The 23,354-nt window shown below is 38.6% G+C and overlaps 2 protein-coding genes across 3 annotated transcripts; both read right to left on the bottom strand.

The window, feature by feature from the left end:
• Positions 1–14,483: 14,483 nt before the first annotated feature.
• On the bottom strand, positions 14,484–18,130 carry foxf2a (forkhead box F2a). Of its 2 annotated transcripts, none has more exons than XM_079435491.1 (2): positions 16,795–18,130; positions 14,484–15,406 (listed from the first exon to the last, which is right to left on the bottom strand). In XM_079435491.1, the coding sequence occupies exons 1-2, from the start codon at positions 17,774–17,776 to the stop codon at positions 15,237–15,239; spliced, it is 1,152 nt and encodes a 383-aa protein (XP_079291617.1). In that variant the 5' UTR covers positions 17,777–18,130; the 3' UTR covers positions 14,484–15,236. The 2 variants fall into 2 exon arrangements, with proteins under 2 accessions (XP_079291617.1, XP_079291618.1); XM_079435492.1 differs by having other exon boundaries at positions 14,484–15,403; positions 16,795–18,125.
• A 3,343-nt stretch (positions 18,131–21,473) lies between these two features.
• Positions 21,474–22,947, bottom strand: foxq1a (forkhead box Q1a). Its single transcript, XM_079435502.1, has one exon. It carries the CDS (start codon positions 22,765–22,767, stop codon positions 21,916–21,918), a length of 852 nt encoding a protein of 283 aa, XP_079291628.1. The 5' UTR covers positions 22,768–22,947; the 3' UTR covers positions 21,474–21,915.
• Between the last annotated feature and the right edge of the window lie 407 nt (positions 22,948–23,354).

Consider the following 23,354-nt stretch of genomic DNA (forward strand, 5'->3'; position numbering starts at 1 on the left):
ATTAGAAACGGAGTCATAATACCCCCTCTAAATCGATTAATGTCCCATATCTCCTTTTCTATGAATCTTGCAATGAAATGTAGGTAGAATAATATAGTAGGCCTAATACAGAAATGTCAAAGACAGCAATAAATAACATGAATATTAAAGCAGATGTACAAAAAACAAACAAAAAAATAACGAAAAATGTCATGATATCTCAATTCTGGGCGTCTAGATGAAAAGCGCTCTGAATGAGCGTTCTCTCTGTGTTTGTCCTGTAATTACCCTGATCATAGTACACGCGCATAATTTCTGTCGTGGCTGGCTTGACCGTGGTACAGGCCAGGATTAGACAGAACAACTTCAGAGGAGACAACTTCAGTTGATGTGTGAGGAGAACAGGGCAGGTGTCTGCCTTTTCTTCGCGGCCCAGTGAAACACACCAAATTGAGAAACTAACGGAATGCATAGTCGATATAAAAAACTGGATGACGGGTAACTTCTTACTGCTAAATTCTGAAAAAACAGAGGTGTTAATTATCAGACTTAAAACCCCCACATGTAATAACCTAGAACACTATCTAACACTTGACGGCTGCTCTGTCAATTCTTCATCAGTTAGGAACCTAGGTGTGCTGTTTGATAGCAATCTTTCATTTGAAAGACATGTTTCTAGCATCTGTAAAACTGCGTTTTTCCATCTCAAAAACATATCTAAATAGCGACCTATGCTCTCAACGTCAAATGCAGAAATACTAATTCATGCGTTTATGACCTCAAGGTTAGACTATTGTAATGCTTTATTGGGTGGTTGTTCTGCACGCTTGATCAACAGACAGCTGGTCCAAAATGCAGCAGCTAGAGTCCTTACTAGAACCAGGAAGCATGACCGTATTAGCCCGGTTCTGTCAACACTGCACTGGCTCCCTATTAAACATAGTATAGATTTTAAAATCTTGTTAATTACTTATAAAGCCCTGAATGGCTTAGCTCCTCAGTACTTGAGCGAGCTCTTATCACATTATAGTCCTCCACGTCTGCTGCGTTCTCAAAACTCGTTAGATAATACCTACAATATCAAAATCAACTGCGGGCGGCAGATCCTTTTCCTATTTAGCACCCAAACTCTGGAACAATCTACCTAACACTGTTCGGGAAGCAGACACACTCTGTCAGTTTAAATCTAGATTAAAGACCCATCTCTTTAACCTGGTTTACACGTAACACACTAATACACTTCTATTATTCAAATCCGTTAAAGGATTGTTAGGCTGCATTAATTAGATCAACCGGAACCGGGAACACTCCCCATAACACATGATGTACTCGTTACATCATGAGAAGAATGGCATTTACGCTAATATTTGTCTGTTTCTATTCTGTTTCTCAGTCCGTGTCCGGATCACATGGTGGATCGGCGCCGGGAGATGATGTATGTGGCCCTGATTGTCGACGGAGGCCGGACACCTGGATGAGCCCAGGGACATATCCCAGTCACCGTAACCACCAGATCCAGTCCGTATCCAGATCAGATGGTGGATCAGCACCCAGAGACGACCTCTACAGCCCTGAACGTCAGCGGAGAACAGGACACTGAGATGAGCGCCAGAGACAGATCCCCAGTGAGGACCCCGCCACTTAGACAGCCATCAGGAAAGACCACTGGAACCAGTTTAGCCCTTACAATCTGACTTTGCTACAGCTGGAATTGAACGGCTGGTTCGTCTGGTCAGAGGAGAACTGCCCCCCGACAGAGCCTGGTTTCTCCCAAGGTTTTTTCTCCATTCTGTCACCGATGGAGTTTTGGTTCCTCTGGCTTGCTTAGTTGGGGACACTTCATTTCCAGCGATATCGTCGACCTGATTGCAAAGACACTATTTAAACTGAACTGAGCTGGATGATGACATCACTGAATTCAATAATGAAATGCCTTTAACTGAAAATCTTTTTAAAATTTTTTAATTTTACATTATTGACACACTATTTTCCTTTTTTGATATTGTGCAGTTGCTTTGACACAATTTACATGGTTAAAAGCACTATATGAATAAAGGTGACTTGACTTGAGAGACCAGTGTTAGCTTACAGATATACACACGTTAGCTAATGATGTGTTAGCTAATCTATGAGTATTGATACTTACCAGTTACAGAAACGAATTAGCGTTGATCAGGCTTGTCACACTAGTTAATAAGCGACACTAATGTTACGTGATATAACGGTTTCTCATCACCACAGAAGAGAGAGAGAGATAAACACGTTTTTGTTTCATGAAGTGTTTGTGTGGTAAATGCAAGGCCATGGTCACAGCTGAGGAAAGTCAGTGCTGCAGGGAGTTCATTACATACCGGGTCTTAGAGGAGAATGTGACCCCCACACTTGATGAGCAGTGTCTGACTCTACACCCAGGCTTTGAGGCTTGCTGACTGAACCCATGTATGCACTTCAGACAGGAGCATAGACCTCTCCAGACCAGCAGAGATCATTTATTACTCTGAGCTTAATACTTGTATGAATAAATACATAGTAAATTCAAGATTTTAATATTAAAACCATCTGAATATTTTTGTTTTTTCAATTACAAGTTGCCTATATTTAGGTGGGTCACAACTACCTGTAAGTCATAGTTTTTGATGCCATTGATATAAGACAATCAATATTGACAGCATACAGACAAGTTGTCCGACATGGTGTTCTGAGCAGCTCTTACCTGCATGTGTTGTGTCAGACATTAGAAGATAGTTTACAGAGGAACGAGGACTTTATAAAGGTTTTGAACGGCCCCATTTTGGTGACAATCAATAAAACAATAATCACAATCACAAATTGTCTTACTGTATAAAAACGTGTTTATGAAGTTTACATCAGATATATATCAAGCAGATATGCATTCATGGTTAATTCAATTCAGTTTTATTTATACAGCACGAAATCATAACAAATATTATTTCATATCACTGTTAATAACTCTAAACACATGGTGTGTGTGTGTGTGTGTGTGTGTGTGTGTGTGTGTGCGTATGTGTGTGTGTGTGTGTGTGTGTGTGTGTGTGTGTGTGTGTGTGTCCCTGTTGCACTAAATGTTGTCACATTTTCCTGGATAAATGAATATTACATAAAAAAAAGAGAACAATTATAATTCTATTTTGTATTTTATTAATATAAATTTTTTAAATGTAATACTAATCATACATTTCATAGTGTTTTTACGCATTTTTATATTTATTCCAAAATAATAACTAAAGGCAGTAACAATTTGAACAATATTCTGGAAACAATAAGGTTTCATTAGTTAACATGACCTAAAAATAGACCTTCTACAGCATTTATTAATCTTAGTTCATATGAATTTCAACATTTAATAATGCATTATTAAAATCAAAAGTTGTGTTTGTTAACATTAGTTTATGCACTGTGTGTGAACTAACAATGAACTGTATTTGTATTAACTAATGTAAACAAAGATTAATAGGCTAAATATTGTAATGTTCATTGTTTGTCCATGTTAGAGTAAATGACACCTTATTGTAAAATGTTACCAATATTTTTTATTTGTGAACTGATGTTCAGCTGTTCTTTTTAATAGTCAACTTATTTTCAGGTCGTCATCGTCATAAATGCAATGTAAACACTGCCACAGACACGAAGATATATCTTTCATTTCATCACACTGAATGCTCACTCAAAACTGACGCAGTCATCACGTTTTCAGACCATTTCAAGTTGTATTTGGACGTGACACAAGCAGTGCTATCTAAGCAGGAGAATTGTTTACTTACTTTATAATTAATCGATTTCATAATTTTCTTACTTTAGGCCGAGAGCTCGCACGAAAACAAGAGGCGGGATTTATCGCAGGAGCTGATCACATCCAATCATAACCAATGCACAATGGAGGCAATGCCTCCTCTCACGTGACTTTCCCCCGTTCATCTCAATGAGCCTCCAGAAAAGTCACCGCTCACTTTAGGGTCTCTATTTTAAGTCTATGGACCGAAGGGAGGCAAGCCTCCGCTGTAACTTTACCTGCAGGTGTCGCTGTTTGACAGCGTTACTGTATAAAAAAGAGTGACTTTTATACTTTTAATGCCATATTTAGTCATATTTGCGATTTATGTTTGTAATATCGATTATTTTCTCATCCAATTTTTTGAGGAGACACTGCCTCCCTTGCCTCCTCGGAGGAAACTCCCCTGATATATATATATATATATATATATATATATATATATATATATATATAGATGCACAAAACATACCAAATATTACACTTGAAAAACACTTGGTTACATTTTTTTATATTTTAAAATGAAACAATGTGTATTTGAACAATTACACCTTCTTGAGCCATCAATGTGGCAATATTTGTTTTTAATTAATTATAAAGAATTCCAAGCACCACAAAAATAAAATAATGTACATACAGTAACTATCAAATAAATGACATAAAAAACATAATACAAAATAAATATTATAGAAAAATATATAATATTAAAGTATAATATATATTATATTAAAAAAATTAAATATATATATTATATAATATTATTAAAAATATTATAAAAATATAAAAAATAATTAAGCTGTCATTTATGTGTATTCATGAAGTCAAAAGGTAATCTAATAATGGGGTCTAAGTTTAAATGTTAATAAAATAAATACATTTTAAGACAGCTTGCCATACCAAGCAATTCGAACCAAATGTATTTACTCTTAGTATTAGGATATGACTGCTTGTTTGCTTGTTTGTTTGTCATCCCACTCCTCTACGTGTACTTCTATCATCCATTCGATTACAGCGTCAGGCGTCTTCTTTTTGAGTGTGATTTTTTCTCCAATGAGAGGCGGAACATATGACAAATAATAATATGCGGACTTGGCAACTGTGGATTCTTCCTGGTTCTGTGTTTGAGAGAAGAACAGGCGTGTCTGTAAATTCCCAGATAATAGAAATGTCCACTAGATGTCAGCCTCATACAGACACTGAACTGGAGATAAATGAACTGCTGGCACAACCGAAGCAACAAATGTCTTATATAGTATTATAATATATATATATATATATATATATAAAAAAATACAATAATAAATAAAAATAAAATAAATAAAAAACCCGTTTTCAGCAATTATTTACGTATCACGTGTCTAATCTCAAGCTGTTTTTACGCAGCAGACTGTAATAAATGACAAGCAGGTACATTTGAGTCATTATGTTTTCTGCTTTTTTTCCAATGGATATATTTTAAAAAAAAAAATTAATACTGTGTTACTCATTGTTATGATTTACAAGGTTACAGTCCATAACAATATAATCATTTTTGCAAAAAGTGTCTTAAATAGCTGAAAATCATGATTTCTTGTTGTCCAAATTAGTTTCATATATCATTGTGTAATCAAAATATTTTATTGTACTTTTCTTTTGGTATTACTTTATTCATTTTATTTATAAAAGCCTTAAAGAGTAATTTACCTAATTCTAAAACATAATAATAATAATAAAATAAAAATTCTTATAAAAATGTGTTCGTAAATCTTGCATTAACTCTGTTACCGTACAATACTTTGCATTTAAATGAGTGGAATTATCTCCCACAGCTATGTAAGATACAGGAAATGATGTCACTTTCCCTCACTGATAAGATCTGAAGCACTGAAAAATCTATGGCCTGGTTTCACAGATTTAGGTTAAGCCAGGATTATGCAATAGTTCAATTAGGACATTTAAGTACTTTTTATAAACATGCCTTTGAAAAAAACAATACTGATGTGTATCTTGAGACAAAACAAAGGCACTGACATATTTTAAGATCAGTAAGTGCAAGTTTCTTTAAACTGAAAGAGATCAGATTTACATATTAGTCTGGGATTAGGCCTAAAGCTTGTTTGAGAAACCGGGGGTAAATGCTCTCTCTAAAAAAAATATTTTAATCTAAAAAGAGTATTTTATAAAGTGTCAAAACTGTCAGCACGTTATCAAAAGGAAAACTGAATTTCTCATTGATCACACTTTGTGTTATTTAAAAAGTCTTTAATCATGATTTCATTAGTGCCATGTGCTCTTAGCATTTAGCAAGTGGAGTCTTTGGCAAAAAATAAATAAAATAGTTCATTCTGTTACCATCAAACTCCAAGTTAGAGTACCAAGGTGTTACCAAGGTAGAGTAACAATGCTGACAATGCGGTAACAGAATTGACAGTCCACCAGACAATTGTGTTACTTTACACTTCTGTTACTTAAAGCATCAACTCCGTTTATGAACTATTTTCACACACACAAAAAATTTATTGTTGTTTAAAATCTCATAAACATTATTTATGTATTTTTGTATTTACCCTTTTAATATTTCAACATTTTTCTTTTTACTGGATATATACACAACTAATACATTATCCATTCACCACACTCACTTATTTTTATTTCTCATTTCTAATTTGCACATACTTGACCTGTACATACATAGTTGTCTATATTATATATTGTGTTTTGCTGCTGCTTTGTACATTGGTTATTGGCTATTTCTTGTTATTTTGTTTCATTACCTGTGTCCTGTTGCTGTCCTTCTGTTGCACTGTGGAGCTTCTGTCACTACAACAAATTCCTTGCATGTGTAAACATACCTGACCAATAAAGCTCATTCTGATTCTGATTCTGATATTATATCATATATTTTCAGATTAAAAATATTTGCTCCGAGTGGACGGTTCTGTGAAGGGATAGGTATTTTTTTTATTTTTAAGGTGTGCATAAGTGAAATATTATCTCAGTGTCGAGTGTTGGAATGTAAGGACTGTTTGTCTAATGAAACAAGAAGGATTTTTCCTGTTATGATTTATTGTTATTTCTACACATTGCCTAATTTGTCCATAACAGAGATGACAAACAATACCATAAAGACATCTGTGGGGTTTTTGTTTTGTTTGTTTTTTCATTGAAAGTAAAAAAAATTAAGTAACTTGTGTTTGGCAAACACTGAATTATTAAAATTAAATATGTTTTCAATAAGTAAAAGTTTTTTTTTCTTAACTTTATGAAATGCCAAATGTATCTCCAATTATAGAATCACCCAACTGTATGCGACAACAGCTGCTGTGATAGATAGGTAGATTATAAGATGCATTATGTGAATGCTTGGCTAAAGAGATGTGTCTTTAATCTAGATTTAAACAGAGAGAGTGTGTCTGAACCCCGAACATTATCAGGAAGGCTGTTCCAGAGTTTGGGAGCCAAATGTGAAAAAGCTGTACCTCCTTTAGTGGACTTTGCTATCCTAGGCACTACCAAAAGTCCAGAGTTTTGTGACCTTAGGGAGCGGGTTGGATTGTAGCGTGGTAGAAGATGAGTTAGGTACGCAGGAGCTAAACCATTTAGGGCCTTATAGGCAAGTAATAATATTTTGTAAATGATACGGAACTTAATAGGTAGCCAGTGCAGAGACTGTAAAATTGGAGTAATATGATCATATTTTCTTGACCTGGTAAGAACTCTAGCCGCTGCATTTTGGACTGGATCTGTAGCTTGTTTATTGAAGATGCAGGACAACCAGCTAGCAGTGCATTACAATAGTCCAGTCTAGAGGTCATGAATGCATGAACAAGCTTTTCTGCATCAGAAACAGGTAGCATGTTTCGAAGCTTGGCAATGTTTCTAAGATGGAAGAATGCTGTTTTTGTAACATGGGAAATATGATTTTCAAAGGACAAGTTGCTGTCTAATATAACACCCAGATTTTTGACTTTAGAGGATGTGACAGTGCATCCGTCTAGTTGTAAATTGTAATCCAAGAGATTCTGTGTACTGTTTTTTGGTCCAATAAGTAATATCTCTGTCTTATCTGAATTTAATAGGAGGAAATTATTGGTCATCCAATCTTTTACATTTATTACCCAAACTATTATCTTAGATAGTTGAGAAGTTTCATCTGGTCTTGTTGAGATATATAGTTGAGTATCATCAGCATAACAATGAAAACTAATCCCGTATTTTCTAATAATATTACCAAGAGGCAACATGTATATTGAAAATAGCAGAGGACCTAGGACAGATCCTTGTGGTACTCCATACTTTACTGGTGATAATTGAGATGACTCTCCATTTAAATGAACAAAGTGGTAGCGATCGGACAGGTAGGATCTAAACCATCTTAAAGCCTGCCCTTGAAAACCAGTTTAGTTTTGTAATCGATCTATGAGTATATCATGGTCTATAGTGTCAAACGCAGCACTAAGATCAAGTAATAATAGCAAAGAGATGCAGCCTTGGTCTGAAGCAAGAAGCAAGTCATTTGTAATTTTAACAAGTGCAGTTTCTGTGCTATGGTGAGGCCTGAAACCTGACTGAAATTCTTCATAGAGATCCTTTTTTTGCAAGAAGGAGCACAATTGAGCAGACACAACTCTTTCTAAACTTTTATACATAAACGGAAGATTTGAAATGGGTCTGTAATTTGCCAGTTCATTAGAATCTAGTTGTGGTTTCTTAATAAGAGGCTTAATAACCGCCAGCTTGAATGGTTTTGGGACGTGACCTAAATATAACGATGAGTTAATAATATTGAGAAGCGGTTCTTCTGCTACAGGTAACAACTCTTTCAGTAGTTTAGTGGGTACAGGATCTAATAAACATGTTGTTGGTTTAGATGCACTGATAAGTTTATTTAGCTCTTCCTGTCCTATAGTTGTAAAGCACTGCAGTTTTTCTTTGGGTGTGATGAATGAAGCTGAAATACTAGACGCAATAGAATCTACATTTGTTATTGTATTTCTGATGTTATCTATTTTATCAGTAAAGAAATTCATAAAGTCATTACTATTAAATTGTGGGGGAATATTTAGATCAGATGGCGTCTGTTTATTTGTTAGTCTAGCCACTGTGCTAAATAAGAACCTTGGATTGTTTTGGTTATTATCTATGAGTTTGCGGATATGCTCTGCCCTGGCAGCTTTTAGAGCCTGTCTATAGCTGGACATACTGTTTTTCCTTCTTCTAGCTTTTAAGTGGGTAGAACAAAAGTCATCATAGCAGTTATTTGAGAGTTGGCTTACTAGTCAGATGGAGCGTAGCGTCCTGGAGATGTTGTCCGACAGGAGTTCTGCTCCGACTCTGCTGGGGTGCAGACCATCAGCACGGAAAAGCCTAGGACGCTCCCAGAAAAGATTCCAATTATTAACAAAGAGCAGTTTCTGTTCTTTACACCATGACAATAACCATTTGTTTAAAGCAAAAAGTCTACTGAAACTTTCGTGTCCTCGTCGATACGTGGGAAGCGGTCCTGACACGATGATCATCGTCACGGGCGATGTGCTGCGTACTGTCTCGATCAGGCTCCTGAAGTCCCTCTTCAGTGTCTCCGTCTGAAGCAGCTTGGTGTCGTTAACCCCTGCGTGCAGCACGACAGCACCGATGCTCTCATCACCCTTCATGATCGTGGGTATCTGCGCAGAAACATTGAGAACACGAGCACCGGGGAAACAGTGAGTGTGCACTTTACCTTCAGCTAACGTAGCATGGACGTGCCGGACGATGGAGTCTCCCACGATCACAGCGTCACGTTCCGTCTCGTGGAGGGGAGCGAAGCGGTTCCAGGTGGAGATCTCGAAGACCGGAGGCAGCGGAGGGGTAGAGGTCATCGCCCGGGGCCTGGCTCGCGTCTTCCGCTGCTGGTGCACCCAGGGTCCGTGGCGTCCCGGCGCCGGACTGAAGGACATCTGGGAAGATCGCGTCCTGGGTGCACAGGGTCTGTGCAGAGAAACACACGGAGTAGAGGTGGTGGGAGTGTTAGCAGCGTACTGTATACTTCCCCCGGACTTGTGAGCGTCAGCCCGGGATGTTTCCAGCGCGGCTCTCCGCTCTCTCAGCTGGGCCTGCTTCTCCACGGTCTCCAGCTGCACCGAATGCAGCTCGAATGTGTCCTCACCTGTACACAAAGGTAGACACAAATCCGTCATTTAAGCAAGTAAGAGTGAAACAATGGTAATGTGTGTGAATAGAGTATTAGCAACCTAAGCGAGATTAGCGGCAGCCATGCTACAGATGCTAACGGGTTATAAGCTAATAGCAGACTCCAGAAATCAAAATAAAACTAGTTATAATAAGGCGCTCTGATTGGTTTTATTTTAGAATGCTATAGGGGATATATTCACACGTTATTGAAACGAAAATGATAGTGTATAAAATTGTTTTTTAAGATAGAAAATAAACGATAAAGAATCAATTTGATGGAGCTCAAACACAAAACACGCAGTCACAAATCAGCGCATGCGTAGGATGATATGAGAGTTCAGCTCAAAACCTAATTAAACACACCTGAACCAGACATTCAACATCCTCAGCATCACTAGAAACTTCCAGACAGGTGTGCAGGGGCAAGTTGGAGAAACTATGCAGAATATTGTCCCTCTAGGAGCCGGATTGCAGACCCCTATAACACAACTAGAACATTTCATTCCCAGATACTCTACAAACATAGTGAGATACATCACTGGAGAAACTAGCAATGGTGAATAGCTGCTTATTCACATGACAGAACAGTTACCTCTCAAAAAGCAGGCTTTTCTTTCAGTTGTTTGAAGGTGCACATATTGGTGTTCTGACTGGAGCTGTCTGCAGAAATGTGATTTACAGCATGTTCCAGTTAGTCAAGGGATAATCAATCTGTCTTTTCAGATTCAAATGAAAACAATCTACTTTTTTTTATATAACTGACTTTAAAAAGTTATGACCAAAGAATAGTTTGCACATAATTTTCCCAAAAGTTTCCACACTAGATCCCGTGGGTTAAATAAATATAAAAATAACAATAATCCAGTGAACAATCACATTTAACATTTGCAGAAAACAAAATAAGCTTAATGCAAAATAATAAGACTAAATTAGCAATAATAAAGACAGCACAAGAACAAACATTAAAATAATGTTTGAAAGGTTGTATGCAATACAATACAAGCCATTTCAGTTTGTGAAAATGAAAATATTAAAACCAATTAGAGAATGTTCAAAATAATTGTTAAATGCAGTTTTATTGTGTTCTCATATTTATTATTATTATTTTTTTATTTATGTTTTTTTTATGTTTTTGTAAAGTTATAATGTTGTTACAATATAACGGGCTACTGTTTTCTATCTGTTTGCTATTTGCACTGAATACTGTTTGCTATTTTTCATTGCTGAACTGTGCTAAAATAGTTCGGCCAGTTTAGCCCGCAATCATTATAATAATTATTCATTATAATAACAGTTTGTGGAACCCACATTAATTAAACAAATAAATAAATAAAAACACACTCAACTATGTACTAATGTACCATTGAACTCTGTCCCCAGTTTCCATTTCAGAAATCTAGTCACCTTCTTATAATAAGTTATATGATCTTCTCAGGTCATGGCACAGAGGATGGAGGCCACAGAAAGCAGCAGTTATACAGATGTGCTCCGGCCGGCAGGCGCCACTGAGAGTCGACAGATCCAACAAACCGTCAATGATTCCAGGCCTGAGAGACCCAGACATCCCCGTTACACGGAAAAAGGCAAAGCACTTTTGTAATGAAAGTTACAATAGAGACTATAATGAAATACTGTCCTAAAACCATGGTTAATTTTCGTAAGAGAAGCGCCCTGTGATGGCACACATAGCCTACATCACGGAGACGGCTGCTTGACATCTGCAAGACCTATTTTTTCAGTTTTGCTCATCTGCAATACGTCTAGGACGTTTCCTATCAGATGTCAAATAGACGCATTAAGATGTTTATGATTTAGAATGTATGTAAATCTGACATCTTAAAGACGTCTATCAGATGTTTGTACAAAACTATGTTTTAAAGCAATTCTTAACAGCTATCTTGCAGATGTATGTGTGCTATCAAAGCTTCTCTTGTGACTCAAACAACGAAGCGACTGCAGAACAGTAAATGCGCATCACATGCAATCGGTTTAAAATCACTCCATGAATTAGGCTTCACCATTTATATCCCGTTACCGGTTTGAGCATTCATTTTTCCAGTATTAAATCAGTGCGTGTGTGTGTGTGTGTGTGTGTGTGTGTGGCTGAAACGTTGTCTGAAGAGAGCGATATGCTATTTCGGCAAAAACAATTGGCAGGTGAGACTTTTTAATTTTTTTAATCAAAATCGGGTTGTTCTGAGACTCATTGGCTGTCAGTCTCATTAAATGTGAGGAAATGAGAAAAGAACGCATTTTAAGTGCTTGTTTTCGCCCATAATCAAGCACCTAGAGCCCGCTTTATTAGTTTAGTTATTTAGTCATGCCCACTGCATGTCACTGAAGCGCATTTCCACCAAATTAATTATTATAATTTGTAATGAGCTGATTTTAGGAAATGCTTTTTTAGTAGGCTACATTACGGTTGAACAGCAGATATAGCTACTTTTATACGGTTACTAAAGCATATACGGACAGGCTATTCAAACTGTAATCTGAAACACTTTCGATTAGAGAACAATGTTCAATATTAACTGGTTGCTTATTAGCATGCATATTACTAGCATTGGCTGTTCATTAGTGCTTATAAAGCGCGTAATTATGCCTTATTCTGCATGATCATATTTTAGATTTCTTAACCCTACCTCATACCTAAACATAAGTAGGCTACAACAACTCAACTCAAGTCTATTTGTATAGCGCTTTTCACGATACAAATCGTTGCAATGCAGCTTTACAGGAAATTGAGTTTCTACAATATATTTAGTTGTAGCTTATCAGTGGTGACTATATCAAGTTAATGTACATACAACAACTGCCTTATTCTTACTATAGTTTACTGAAGAAAAACTGTTAGTTAATAGTGAATATGTCCCCTAATCTAAAGTGCTCACTTTTTATTTATATTTTAAATAACACACTACAAACGACAAGCAAATATTTTATTTCATTTTACTAAAGCATGCTAAGGAATAACGCAATTCGTTGTGTTTCTACAGTATATTTTGAAGCTTGTTTTAAATGCCTGGGTGTAGACTACATTTATTTTCCTTAAAATACAAAATTAAAACACAATGTGTTGTGAGGAAAATAAAATTTTTCCTCTCTGTATCCATGAAACTGTATCCATGTTAGAACAATAAAGCTTGAGGATGCATGTGAAGGACAAATATATATATATTTAATAACACCGCATAGATGACAAGTGTACTTCTGTTTGAATATTAGTATGTTTATCTTTAAATGCATGCACTTTTTAACCTTAGGCTAATATTATAAAATTAATAGCCTACAATTTTTTAGTTGACAAGTAACATTACGAGCACTTTTTAAGTGTTAGGCACGAAAGTTTATTTCAATATACATATGTACCATTTAAATTAATATTTAATTTATGTTAATTATGTTTTTAAAGATGTAATTTCTGGGTTGGAAGAGCGCGTTCAACACGCTGAAGTATTATTACTTGACAATGGATAAAATCTGTTTTGTTTTTAGCAAGAAATATTGTAGGCTATTAGTCTTTTTTTTTTTTACTTTGAGGGAAAATAATGTTCACAAAGGCATTTTAAGTAAGTTTCAAAATATACACATATATGCATAATATAGCCTACTTGCTATACAAAGGCTAAAGCCAAAAATGTACGATTATGCATGATTCTTGTGCTTGGCACAGTGCTTGGTGTAGCTGTAGATGGCGACATTGCACCGCGTTAAACTTGTAAAAGTCTGTAGGCTGGTTAAGCATAGGCCTTGAGCTGAGCAGTAGGGGTTCAACTGAGTTATCCTCGGCACGCTTCTTGACTTTCTCTAGTCATTCTGCTCTTTGACAATTCCAATAACCCTCAAATTCAGCTAAGAGATGCCCCTGCGTTTATTTGACTGTCACTGATTTAATGATTTCATTTAAATAGAGATTTCATTGAGAAATTTGTTGAAATATGAATGAAATGTGTATTTTATTTATTAATTGTATGCTTGATTTAGAGGACATCAGAGTTCATATAAAGGGCTTATTATAAGTGCTCCTGTTTCGATCGAAAATCACTGTGACTATTGATCAGAAAATGGTCAAACGCGTGGCTTTCTTTGCTATGTTAGGGTTATGTTTTCTTTATCGAGCACCCCAGTTCAAATCGTTTATTATATTTTATTGTATTTATTTTTACGGAGGCTATCTGTTTATTTTTACAGCAAGCTAATAAAGACCCCGTCTTTTATATTGAAGAGCGCATTTGATGGTGAAGAAGGGAGTTATTCTTATTTGTAAAATATAAATTTTCACAGACAGTTGCCTAAATGCATACAGGAAATATTGCTGCTTCAAATATTTGACCGGTTTGATTTTTTTATCCAAAGAAGCGTAACAGGTTTGGGGGAGTTTATTCCTAAGGGAAGTTGTAAACTGATTTTAATTATTAGAAAGCTTAAAATAAAGCTAAAAAAATAAACAAGCCTATATTTGCTTCAAACCAGTTACAATAATGAAGTCTTTGTCGTGTTTTACGGAAAACAAAATAACTCATGGTTAAGCAATAAATAAATAAATACACGTATTGTTTTTGGAGAATACATCGTTTTATTGTACTGTACATAACTGTAATTTGTCAACTTATTAAACTAACAAAAGTGCAATCATTATTATTCTAATACGGTTTTCGTAGGCCTTTTTCCTTTTACACATGAATTACCCACAAACCTACACATTCACCCCTGAAAATATAAGAGGTGGAATTACTGAAGAGCCGTCAAAAAGAAACACACATAAGGTTTAGACAAATAAGATACTTTGTATTCGAGTGTGTTTGTGACATGCATCGATTCCCACGCCACTGAACTCAGAATTCAGTACTTCGCGGTGGTGCTGAGTGCATCGAAAATAACTAGGTTTCATTTTACTACGACTTTATGTGCTCCGTTATTGAGCACTTTCGCCTTTATCCTCATTGGAAATGTGGTCAAATCAAACAAAAGTCTTGGCTATTGATTATGGACTGGATAAACAGCTTTGTTAAACAACACGTCTCCTCATTTGCAGACGATGAGGTTTTTCCAAGATAGTAAATATATGTCATAATCTTTCCCCAAAAAGCCCAAACTCTCTCCCTCCCTGTGGAGTCCTCAGTTCCGATCAGTTCTCTTCTTCCTTCATAGTTTCTCTCAGTAAACACGGAGAGGTGAATGACTTCGTTTCGCCTTCCATTGATTGTATTTATTCTTCATAGATAGCCGTGCATCAGGCGCACACAGTCTCGTAATTTGGGAGTTCATTCCATACGTTCGCATTTATTATTATTTTGGCTTGTCATAGTTTAAATTACATAACGCATGGCTTTACATCTTGACAGACTCCTTGGTGATGTAGCTGATGATGGTAGTAGGATCCACTGCTGGATGGATGAAACGACGTAATACCGTTGAAGTTCAGCACAAAGTCTTTTCTGTCACAGACTGGCGATGAGTGGGTTTGGTATCGAGACATTCCTGCTGGTGAAAACAAAATACAATAAAATCCCCAATATTAATATATTGCATCATCGAAAGTATGCTTAATTGTCTTTACAGTGTTCTTAGAAGTGAAAGCATCAGAGCTTTGTATTTCACTTTAGCGCTTTTTGCTTTCAGGTTTAATAGAAGACATGCTTATGCCCAGCTCAGACATATTCTGCTTTCAACGCCATGCCAGTATTTGAAGAACAATGCTATTGTTTTCTGTAAGTGAACTCAGTTCAACAAATATCAAACTTCCTCCCATTTTTTTCCAACGCATTATTAGAATTATAACAATTATTCACAGCATATTTCTTGTGTTTTGTCATATTAAAACGTCATTTAGATGGCTAAGTGTTTATTTGTTGTTCACCTGGGCCTCATAGGGAGCCTCGCAGTTAAAACAGCCCGCACTGGCTAAACTGAACACGTGTAAAATCCTCTTTAGTTTGCATTAATGTTGGGTTTTCATTACCAAACTACTGGCAAAGACGGCACTGTTTTCTTAACCTTAAGAAATGATGGAAAGAAAAAAATCGCAAACAGCTCACAAAGGCCTTTTGCGTCACACATCTGCTATTTTCCTAATTATATTGTGTCTCCAAAACAGCACTGCAGGAAAATCAACTCAAAAAGTGTGAGTAATTCTTAATTGCCACGCAAAAACTGTAATTCATTAGTCTAAATGCGCCCTTAACACACGCAACATATAAAACTATGTAGGTCTCTGAAAAAAAAAAATACTTACATGATCCAATTTGAGGGAATTAAAAAAAAATGATATGATTGTACACTCGCACGACTCTGGAATCAGCTCTTTCTGTAAATACTGTGGTCCCTTATTGTAAATAAGTATCGATGAATAAGACATAATGCTTGCAATAATATGCATTTTTAAAAGCATAAATGAAATTGCTTCGACATTCTGTGCTACTTTAATACATCGAAAAAGACTAAATTGTTACACATGATGTCGGCTAAAAACACATCGCCTCCTGTATAAAAACTTGATTTGTGTGCTTACATTGTAATATTTATGCAGGCTTTTCGTTTTAAACGACATTGCATTAAAGTGTTTTTAAAACAAACAGCAGCTATATTGATTTTTATTTATGGGAAACTACACTCTAAAAAATGCTGGGTTGTTTCAACCCAACTTTGGGTCGAGTATGAACTAAGCCAGCTGTTTTGTTCATTTTTTACATTACATTTTTAACCCTAAAATTGAGTTAGTCCATATTTGAGCCAAAGTTGCATTGAAACAACCCCGCATTTTTTAGAGTGTATTTAAGTATTGTATAAATGCCTTCTTAGACCTGCTAAACTTCGTACAGAAAAATCATATCGAGCCACTGTAAAGAGTGAGTGCATTAGCGGCTTTTTACCTGAGATGTCTGTCGACTCTCTGCCGTTGTGATGCAGATAGCCCTGCTCCAGAGAATAAGGCGGCATACTCGAGTGTAATCCAGAGGAGTTTGGGCTGCTGGAGGCTAGCGGCTGCTGTTTAATGTAAGGAGACACACCTGATGAAGCCCAATGTGCCGAGGCGGCTCCATATGGCGAATGGCACTCCAGAGAGCCGCTCATGGCCGGCGGCGAGTGAAGCGGGCTGTTGCTGTTTTCTGGGCCGTACTCGCCATTGGAAGCGACTTGGCATGCCGTCATGTATGTAGAGCCCGAGCTGGGCGACATGTGTGAGACATGGTGGCCTGTACTGAGGCCATCGTAACCCGTGTGAACGCCAGGCACAGGGTTGCTCATCATGTCCAGATTATAGCCGTTGGCGTGGCAGGCCAGGGACGCGGAGGGCGACTGGAAGTCGAAGTTTTGGGGCAGCATCGAAGCGCCGAAGCCGATGCCGTTCATCATGCGATACATGGGTTTAAGAGCCTGGCATTTCCTTCGGAAACCACGGGGCCTGCGTCGGAAAGAGCCCTCCTCGAACATGAACTCGCTCCCGGGGTCGATGGTCCAATAGTGGCCTTTTCCCGGCCGCCCAAGGCCTTTGGGTAGTTTGATGAAACACTCGTTAAGAGACAAATTATGTCTGACGGAATTTTTCCAGCCCTGGTAGGAACCCCTAAAAAACGGGAAACGCGCTTGGAGGAACTGATAGATTTCACTCAGCGTTAACCTTTTGGTCGGAGAGCTCTGTATCGCCATGACTATGAGAGCGATATAGGAGTAAGGCGGCTTTTCGGGGCGCCTCATGCCCGAGTTGGACTTTTTGCCCTTGCTGCCGGTCGCAGTTGTGCTCTCCAGCACTGTCTGTGTGCTCTGAAGCCCCGAGTGCATGGCACTGGATGCAGGGCTGGATCTGATGGGAGCCGGCGTGTCCAGCTGCTGCTGAGAGCTTTCAGTCGTCATTGCTAAGCCTTGTAGCCCAAAGGAAGCTGGACAGATGTAAAAAGACGGGTTCGGTCTTCAAAGAATGAGAGTCGGGGCTAAAAATACGGGAGAAAACTATGCGTACTCCAAGCAAAACTTTCTTAAAAGCCTCTTGAAAGTCTCTCCGAGGTCAGTGCGCCACAATTGTGCTCCTGGTTGAAGCCACCAGCTGTGTGTCGCCAGGATAGCGACCCCTCCTTAGTCTCTTGGTGGCCATCGTGAAGACTAATCCTTTAAGAGAAGGAAACTCAATGCTCCAGAGTCCTCTGGCGCAAAGACGTGCGGCCAAACAAAACGCGACCACCTATCAATTCGTAAATCTCTCTCTGCCCCCTAGATCCCCGCTAAATTCCTCCAAGAAATCTCCTCAAACTGCGGAGACCCACCCCTTTTCCATGTCTGGCATGCCTCCAGCTATCGGTCTGGCAGGAGGCTGTGCAGAGTCCGCGCAGAGAGACTCCCCACCTCCCCTCTGACAGCCTAAATACACGCAATAACGCCATTTATCAAGCCTAGTCCGACGTTTCAATCAACAGCGCCACACGCCAAACACCGGGGCGAAGGCTGTCAGAGCTCCAGTAATTAATGGCGTGTTTTGGTGAGAGTTCTGGCACTGGAGGACGAGAGGTTGAAATAGAAAAGCACTTCTAGTGAGTGGCACGATGTAATGGCGCGTTTGACCGTCGAGGGAACAACGTGCAAAGCAAGAGTTCATCGCTTCGCCTAACACAGCCTTAGGAGAGAAGAATGCGAGCACGTAAGGCAGTGACCTGGTTGAGCATCTTGTCAAGTACGCATGATGGGGGTGGGCGAAAAAAGTCCGTCTCCAAGTGTATACAAGTTCTTGTAAAAGGCTGTTCTGGATAAATGATTTTGACATGAGTGGAAGCAGGCTTTTTCCATCAGCCGCTGCGCCAGTGCTCGGATACCACACACATCGCAGTGTCAGTTTACCGTCCCAGACCCCTATCATCCCCCCTGAGAGAGGGGCTAATTAATTGTGGAAAGTGAGCTTAATTGGCCTTACGAAAAAAAAAGAAAAAATCTCCAGTGCAACGCAACATTCGTGATTATCGTAAAAGAAAAACAGCAATAAATGCGCAAAGTCTCTTGATTATATTTTAAATATTTAATTAAAACCGCAACCGTGCATGCAAAATAATTAAAATGATGATGATAATAATAATAATAACAACAATAATAGTTTTTAGGATTGCATAATCTAAGTAGTATATTCTATTATTAACGAATTTTGTTTTATTATCATTGCACGCGTCAATGACTAGGCCTATTTAAAACAATTCTTTGTGTGTGTAGCTATATTTATTTGCTCTGTAAACTAATAGATTCTACTACTGTTTACTGGCCTCTTGCAGTTTAAACATTAGGGCCTACACAGCAGTTGCTCTTTTTTAATTTGACTTTGTCATGAATACGCGCACTAAAATATACCAATGCAATGCGAGTTCTTTATCAAAGACAACAAAAGGATGTGGAGATAAAATCAGACCTCGTCATAACAATAAAGGTAAAGAAAATAATCGCCCCAAAAATTCCCGGCAACATCAAACCCACTATCCCCGCTGCGTCCAGGATGCACGCCTGGTTTAGGAAAAGCCGTGCTCGGTGCAGAAGAAAAATACGCGAGAGACTTTGAAGGTTTCTCGTTGCGGGGGTAATATTGTTGTACTAGACTGCTGGATTCCTCTACTGTTGTAGGTGACCTTTTGAGTAAAGGTGACAAATCGACGTCGACTCTCTGAGTCCGCATTTGAAGGCTGTTTGTCACTGCGAAGAGCTGAATAATGCCGATATTAGAGGTTTTTACTCTCCGCGTGACAAGAGGCACTTCGGGGGACGGATATTTGCAGTTCTGGACAGAAAATATAAATATTGAATTGCTAAATATATCTGTGTCCGCTCTCGGGGAAACTCTGCGGAGAAATAACAAAGCCCTGAGTTCTCGAGGCGCCTACGAGTGACGAATGTTTCTCTCCTTCACAAGTCCAACAAATTCAGCAATGTTCAGCAACTTGCAATCAAACAAATAAACTGCATGATGATAACAAAGATTAGGCTCTTTGGGGAATCACTGACGTGGGTTTTAATTTTCATCTTCATTTTGATATGAAAAATACAAAAAAGGAAAATAAACAAATTTGGATATCTATAAAATTGTAATCCACAACCAGTTATTTATATTTTATAAAAGAGTACCATTTGACCGTGCCAAAGAAATTTGATCTGATAATCTAGCTTTTGAAATGTCACACTTTTACCTGCTGTTGTGCAATAGATGTTGTACATTACTTCCTGTAGGTTGCAGTATAGTCTCTCCAGATGATGGACCCTTTAAACGCCATAAATGGCAACAGGCCTTGTCAGTTTGATTGGTGCTAATTACTTTCTCCTTGACGTCACGTTACACTTCATACGTAGAAGTTGAGGTGGATTTTCTTTTTTTAGTTTGGCAGGAGCGAGTGGTGTCTAATAAATGATGTCGATTTCAATTATCTGAATAACATGGTTTGTGACAGTCATTTAGGAACTATAAAGGATACAAATATATCGACATTAATATATTACACGTTTGAACTTATTCTCTTGCGCATGCGAATGTTTATATTCACTCCATTACTTTATTAATTCGTCAATTTATTGTGGATTTGATATCATAATTCGTGCTTCTGAAACAGTCTGCTTTTTAGGAAAGTGATCTCTTGAGACGTGTCTGGCCAAAAGAAAACTCAGGTTCTATACGATATTAGCAAGGATTAATATAGTTACACAGTCACAAAATATATTAATGATAATAATAAAATACTAAAAATCAAATAAATATAAAAAATGCAAGTAAATAAGTAAATACATAAAAAAATAAATTACAAATTAAAACGAACGAACGAAAATGTAACAATAATAACAAAAACTGACACTACTACTAGTAATAACACGAGAAAATATTTGTTTAAAGGATAGGCTTTGTTTAAAGCAGAAACAATGACACATTTACAATTTCAGCATCTTATGGTTTTTACTAGCTTAGTATGTAAATACTGTACTTGGCCTTGACAGCTGAGTTATGGCATCTTATCTTCAGGACCGTGGACAGCTCGTGGAAACGTATGGAACTGGGATTTCATTTCAATATCCACAGCTGCCTCAAAATGAAGCTGCTTTATCTTGTTTTATTCTCCTTCACCTAAGTCTCAAAACTGCCACGCTTTCAACATGAACTATTAATAAACACACGTTAAGGATGCGGATGCAGGGGAAGTGTGAAAACAAACAGAGGCGCCCAGACAGGAGGGCATTATGATAACACCACCTGCAGGTACTGCTGAGAAACTCTCTGGCCATTGCAAACATAGTAATATTTAGGGTTAATTCAGGATATTTTTTTGTCCCAGTCATCTCAATGGCAAAAATGTCCCAATTTACCTGAACTCACCTCTACATTATGAGAAAACGGATTGGAAAATGTGAGCATTCATTTTGTTTGTTTTAGGAACCATATTGTAATTTTAATCATTTGGTATTTTAAATCCCAATAAGCAGCACCGTCAGAAATTGGGCAAACATGTATTCGTGAAATATGAAGGAATAATATATTTTAAAACATCTGGCCATGAACTTATTGATTGATAACAATCAATTCGTGTTTCATTTTAAAACATGTTTTATTATTCAATATAAAATGCGCATGCATTCTGTCAGAAACAAAATATTTTACAATAATTCCAGTTCAGATGTAAGAGCCTCACTTTCTTTGTAAGAACTCAAATTGAGCTTGTCTCTTGAGGAGTTTATCTCGAACAGTAAATCTGAAATGAAAACCAGTTTACTTTTGCAAGAATCGTTTGAGGCACCTGGTTCAACACACTTAAAACAACACAAAAGACAAATAAATACACAGACGACAGCTTAAAACAACGCAACCGCTCAGTAGGACGATACAAATAGAATAGCTATTAAATAGTTCTTATAACTTTCACTCCTTGTCATTTTGTATAAAACTTTCCTGGACGATCTTTACGCAGGCGGATGAAATGTATGTCTTTATCAAGTCACAAGTGCTCAGAAAGTGCCAAAGTTCCCCACCCTGGACCCACACGATATTACGACAACAAATAGTCGATCTGGAACGGGTGAAAGCCCGTGGACGCGTGTGGAATCGACAGGCACTCGGATGTCAGCTGGAACGGGAGAAAGGACCGTTGGTGGCGGCAGCTGATGGCGGGGTCCTCCGGGGGACCAAAGGATCGAAGCGCCTGCGTTTGGGGAAGAGCCAAAGGGGAGCCCCGCATGACATATCCCCCGTGCCAGGTGTCGGCTTTGCGTTCCTCTTTCCTGAAAGGTCGGCTGAGGATGCTGTCAATGGCGAAAGAGCTTGTAAACTTGGCGCTAGAAGGAGGCGTAACGATAGTGTCCACCGCAGGAGCCTGGCTCGGCCCCTCTGGCACCTTGCCCGTTTTTTTGCTGATGCGCTTTCTCCTCCGACGAAACACTCCGTCCGCAAAGGTGTATTCGCTGTGTGGGTTCAGCATCCAGTAGTTGTCCTTCCCCCACGGTCTGGAGGGATCCCGCAGCACCTTGAGAAAGCAGTCGTTGAGAGACAGATTGTGGCGCACCGAGTTCCTCCAGCCGGTGTAGGTGCCTCTAAAAAACGGGAACTTTTTCATGAGGTAGTCGTTGATTTCGGCCAAAGTGAGGCGGCCTGAGTTCGAGTCACGGATGGCCATGGCGATCAGAGCGATGTACGAGTACGGAGGCTTGGGTCTCCTGGTGTAGGGCTTGCCTTTGCTCTCTGCGCCTGGAGGAGCAGGTGCGGGGCTGTGCGCCACGCAGTCTCCATCCGAGCCCAGCTCTTCCTCCGCGGACATCGGTGACGGGATGCTGCCCTCGGCGTCGCTGCAGAGCTCCGCGGGCTTGGAGTCGTAGTGACCCCCGCAGAAAACCTCCAGCTTCATTGGCTGAGCTTGTGACACTTTAACTGTCCAAGCGCTTCCGCCGAGTAAGGCTCCTTAAGAAAACACCGGAGAAGGAGAGCTAGAATAGCCACGCGGAGCTGTCAAGCACAATCCACAGCGTGAGAGTGACAGAATCTGTACCTGCTGCAGATAAGTGCTCTTAACACCCCTAGCGCGCGCTCAGCTGTCTAATATAGGCGCTCACCTCTGGGTATGCCTACAGGGGCGGGGCCTGTCTTTAAGTCTTAAAATCACTCTTACAAAAACACAAGGATCATGCACACCCTGTTTTGAAATAAAGCGGTCGAGCGTATGTGGACAAACATCAGACAGACTCGTGATTAATTGCTTTGTTGGTTTGAGCCGAGTTTCGTCAGAGGAGGCGGCTTCACCTGCGTCCTGCTCACCTTTGCTCCGCAGAAGAATTTCACCTCAGGAAAGCAGGTGGCGTGCGTTTATCAGGCATGGCATGCCGCACAGTCAACAAAGCTTTAAATGTTACATTTGGAGATGCAACTGGTTTAATCAGAATAAGTCACAACATATTGTAATCAGGTCCCAACATTTTAGTTGTGTCAATCACATCA

The sequence above is a fragment of the Barbus barbus genome (genome assembly GCF_936440315.1).
Source record: "Barbus barbus genome assembly, chromosome: 15".
Classification (NCBI taxonomy): domain Eukaryota; kingdom Metazoa; phylum Chordata; class Actinopteri; order Cypriniformes; family Cyprinidae; genus Barbus; species Barbus barbus.

Coding starts and splice junctions, on each gene's coding strand:
- foxf2a (XM_079435491.1), bottom strand. CDS start 17,776: ATGACGACTGAAAGCTCTCAGCAGCAGCTGGACACGCCGGCTCCCATC. Junction 15,407..16,794: donor AGAGTCGACAGACATCTCAG/GTAAAAAGCCGC, acceptor TGTTTTCACCAG/CAGGAATGTCTCGATACCAA.
- foxq1a (XM_079435502.1), bottom strand. CDS start 22,767: ATGAAGCTGGAGGTTTTCTGCGGGGGTCACTACGACTCCAAGCCCGCG.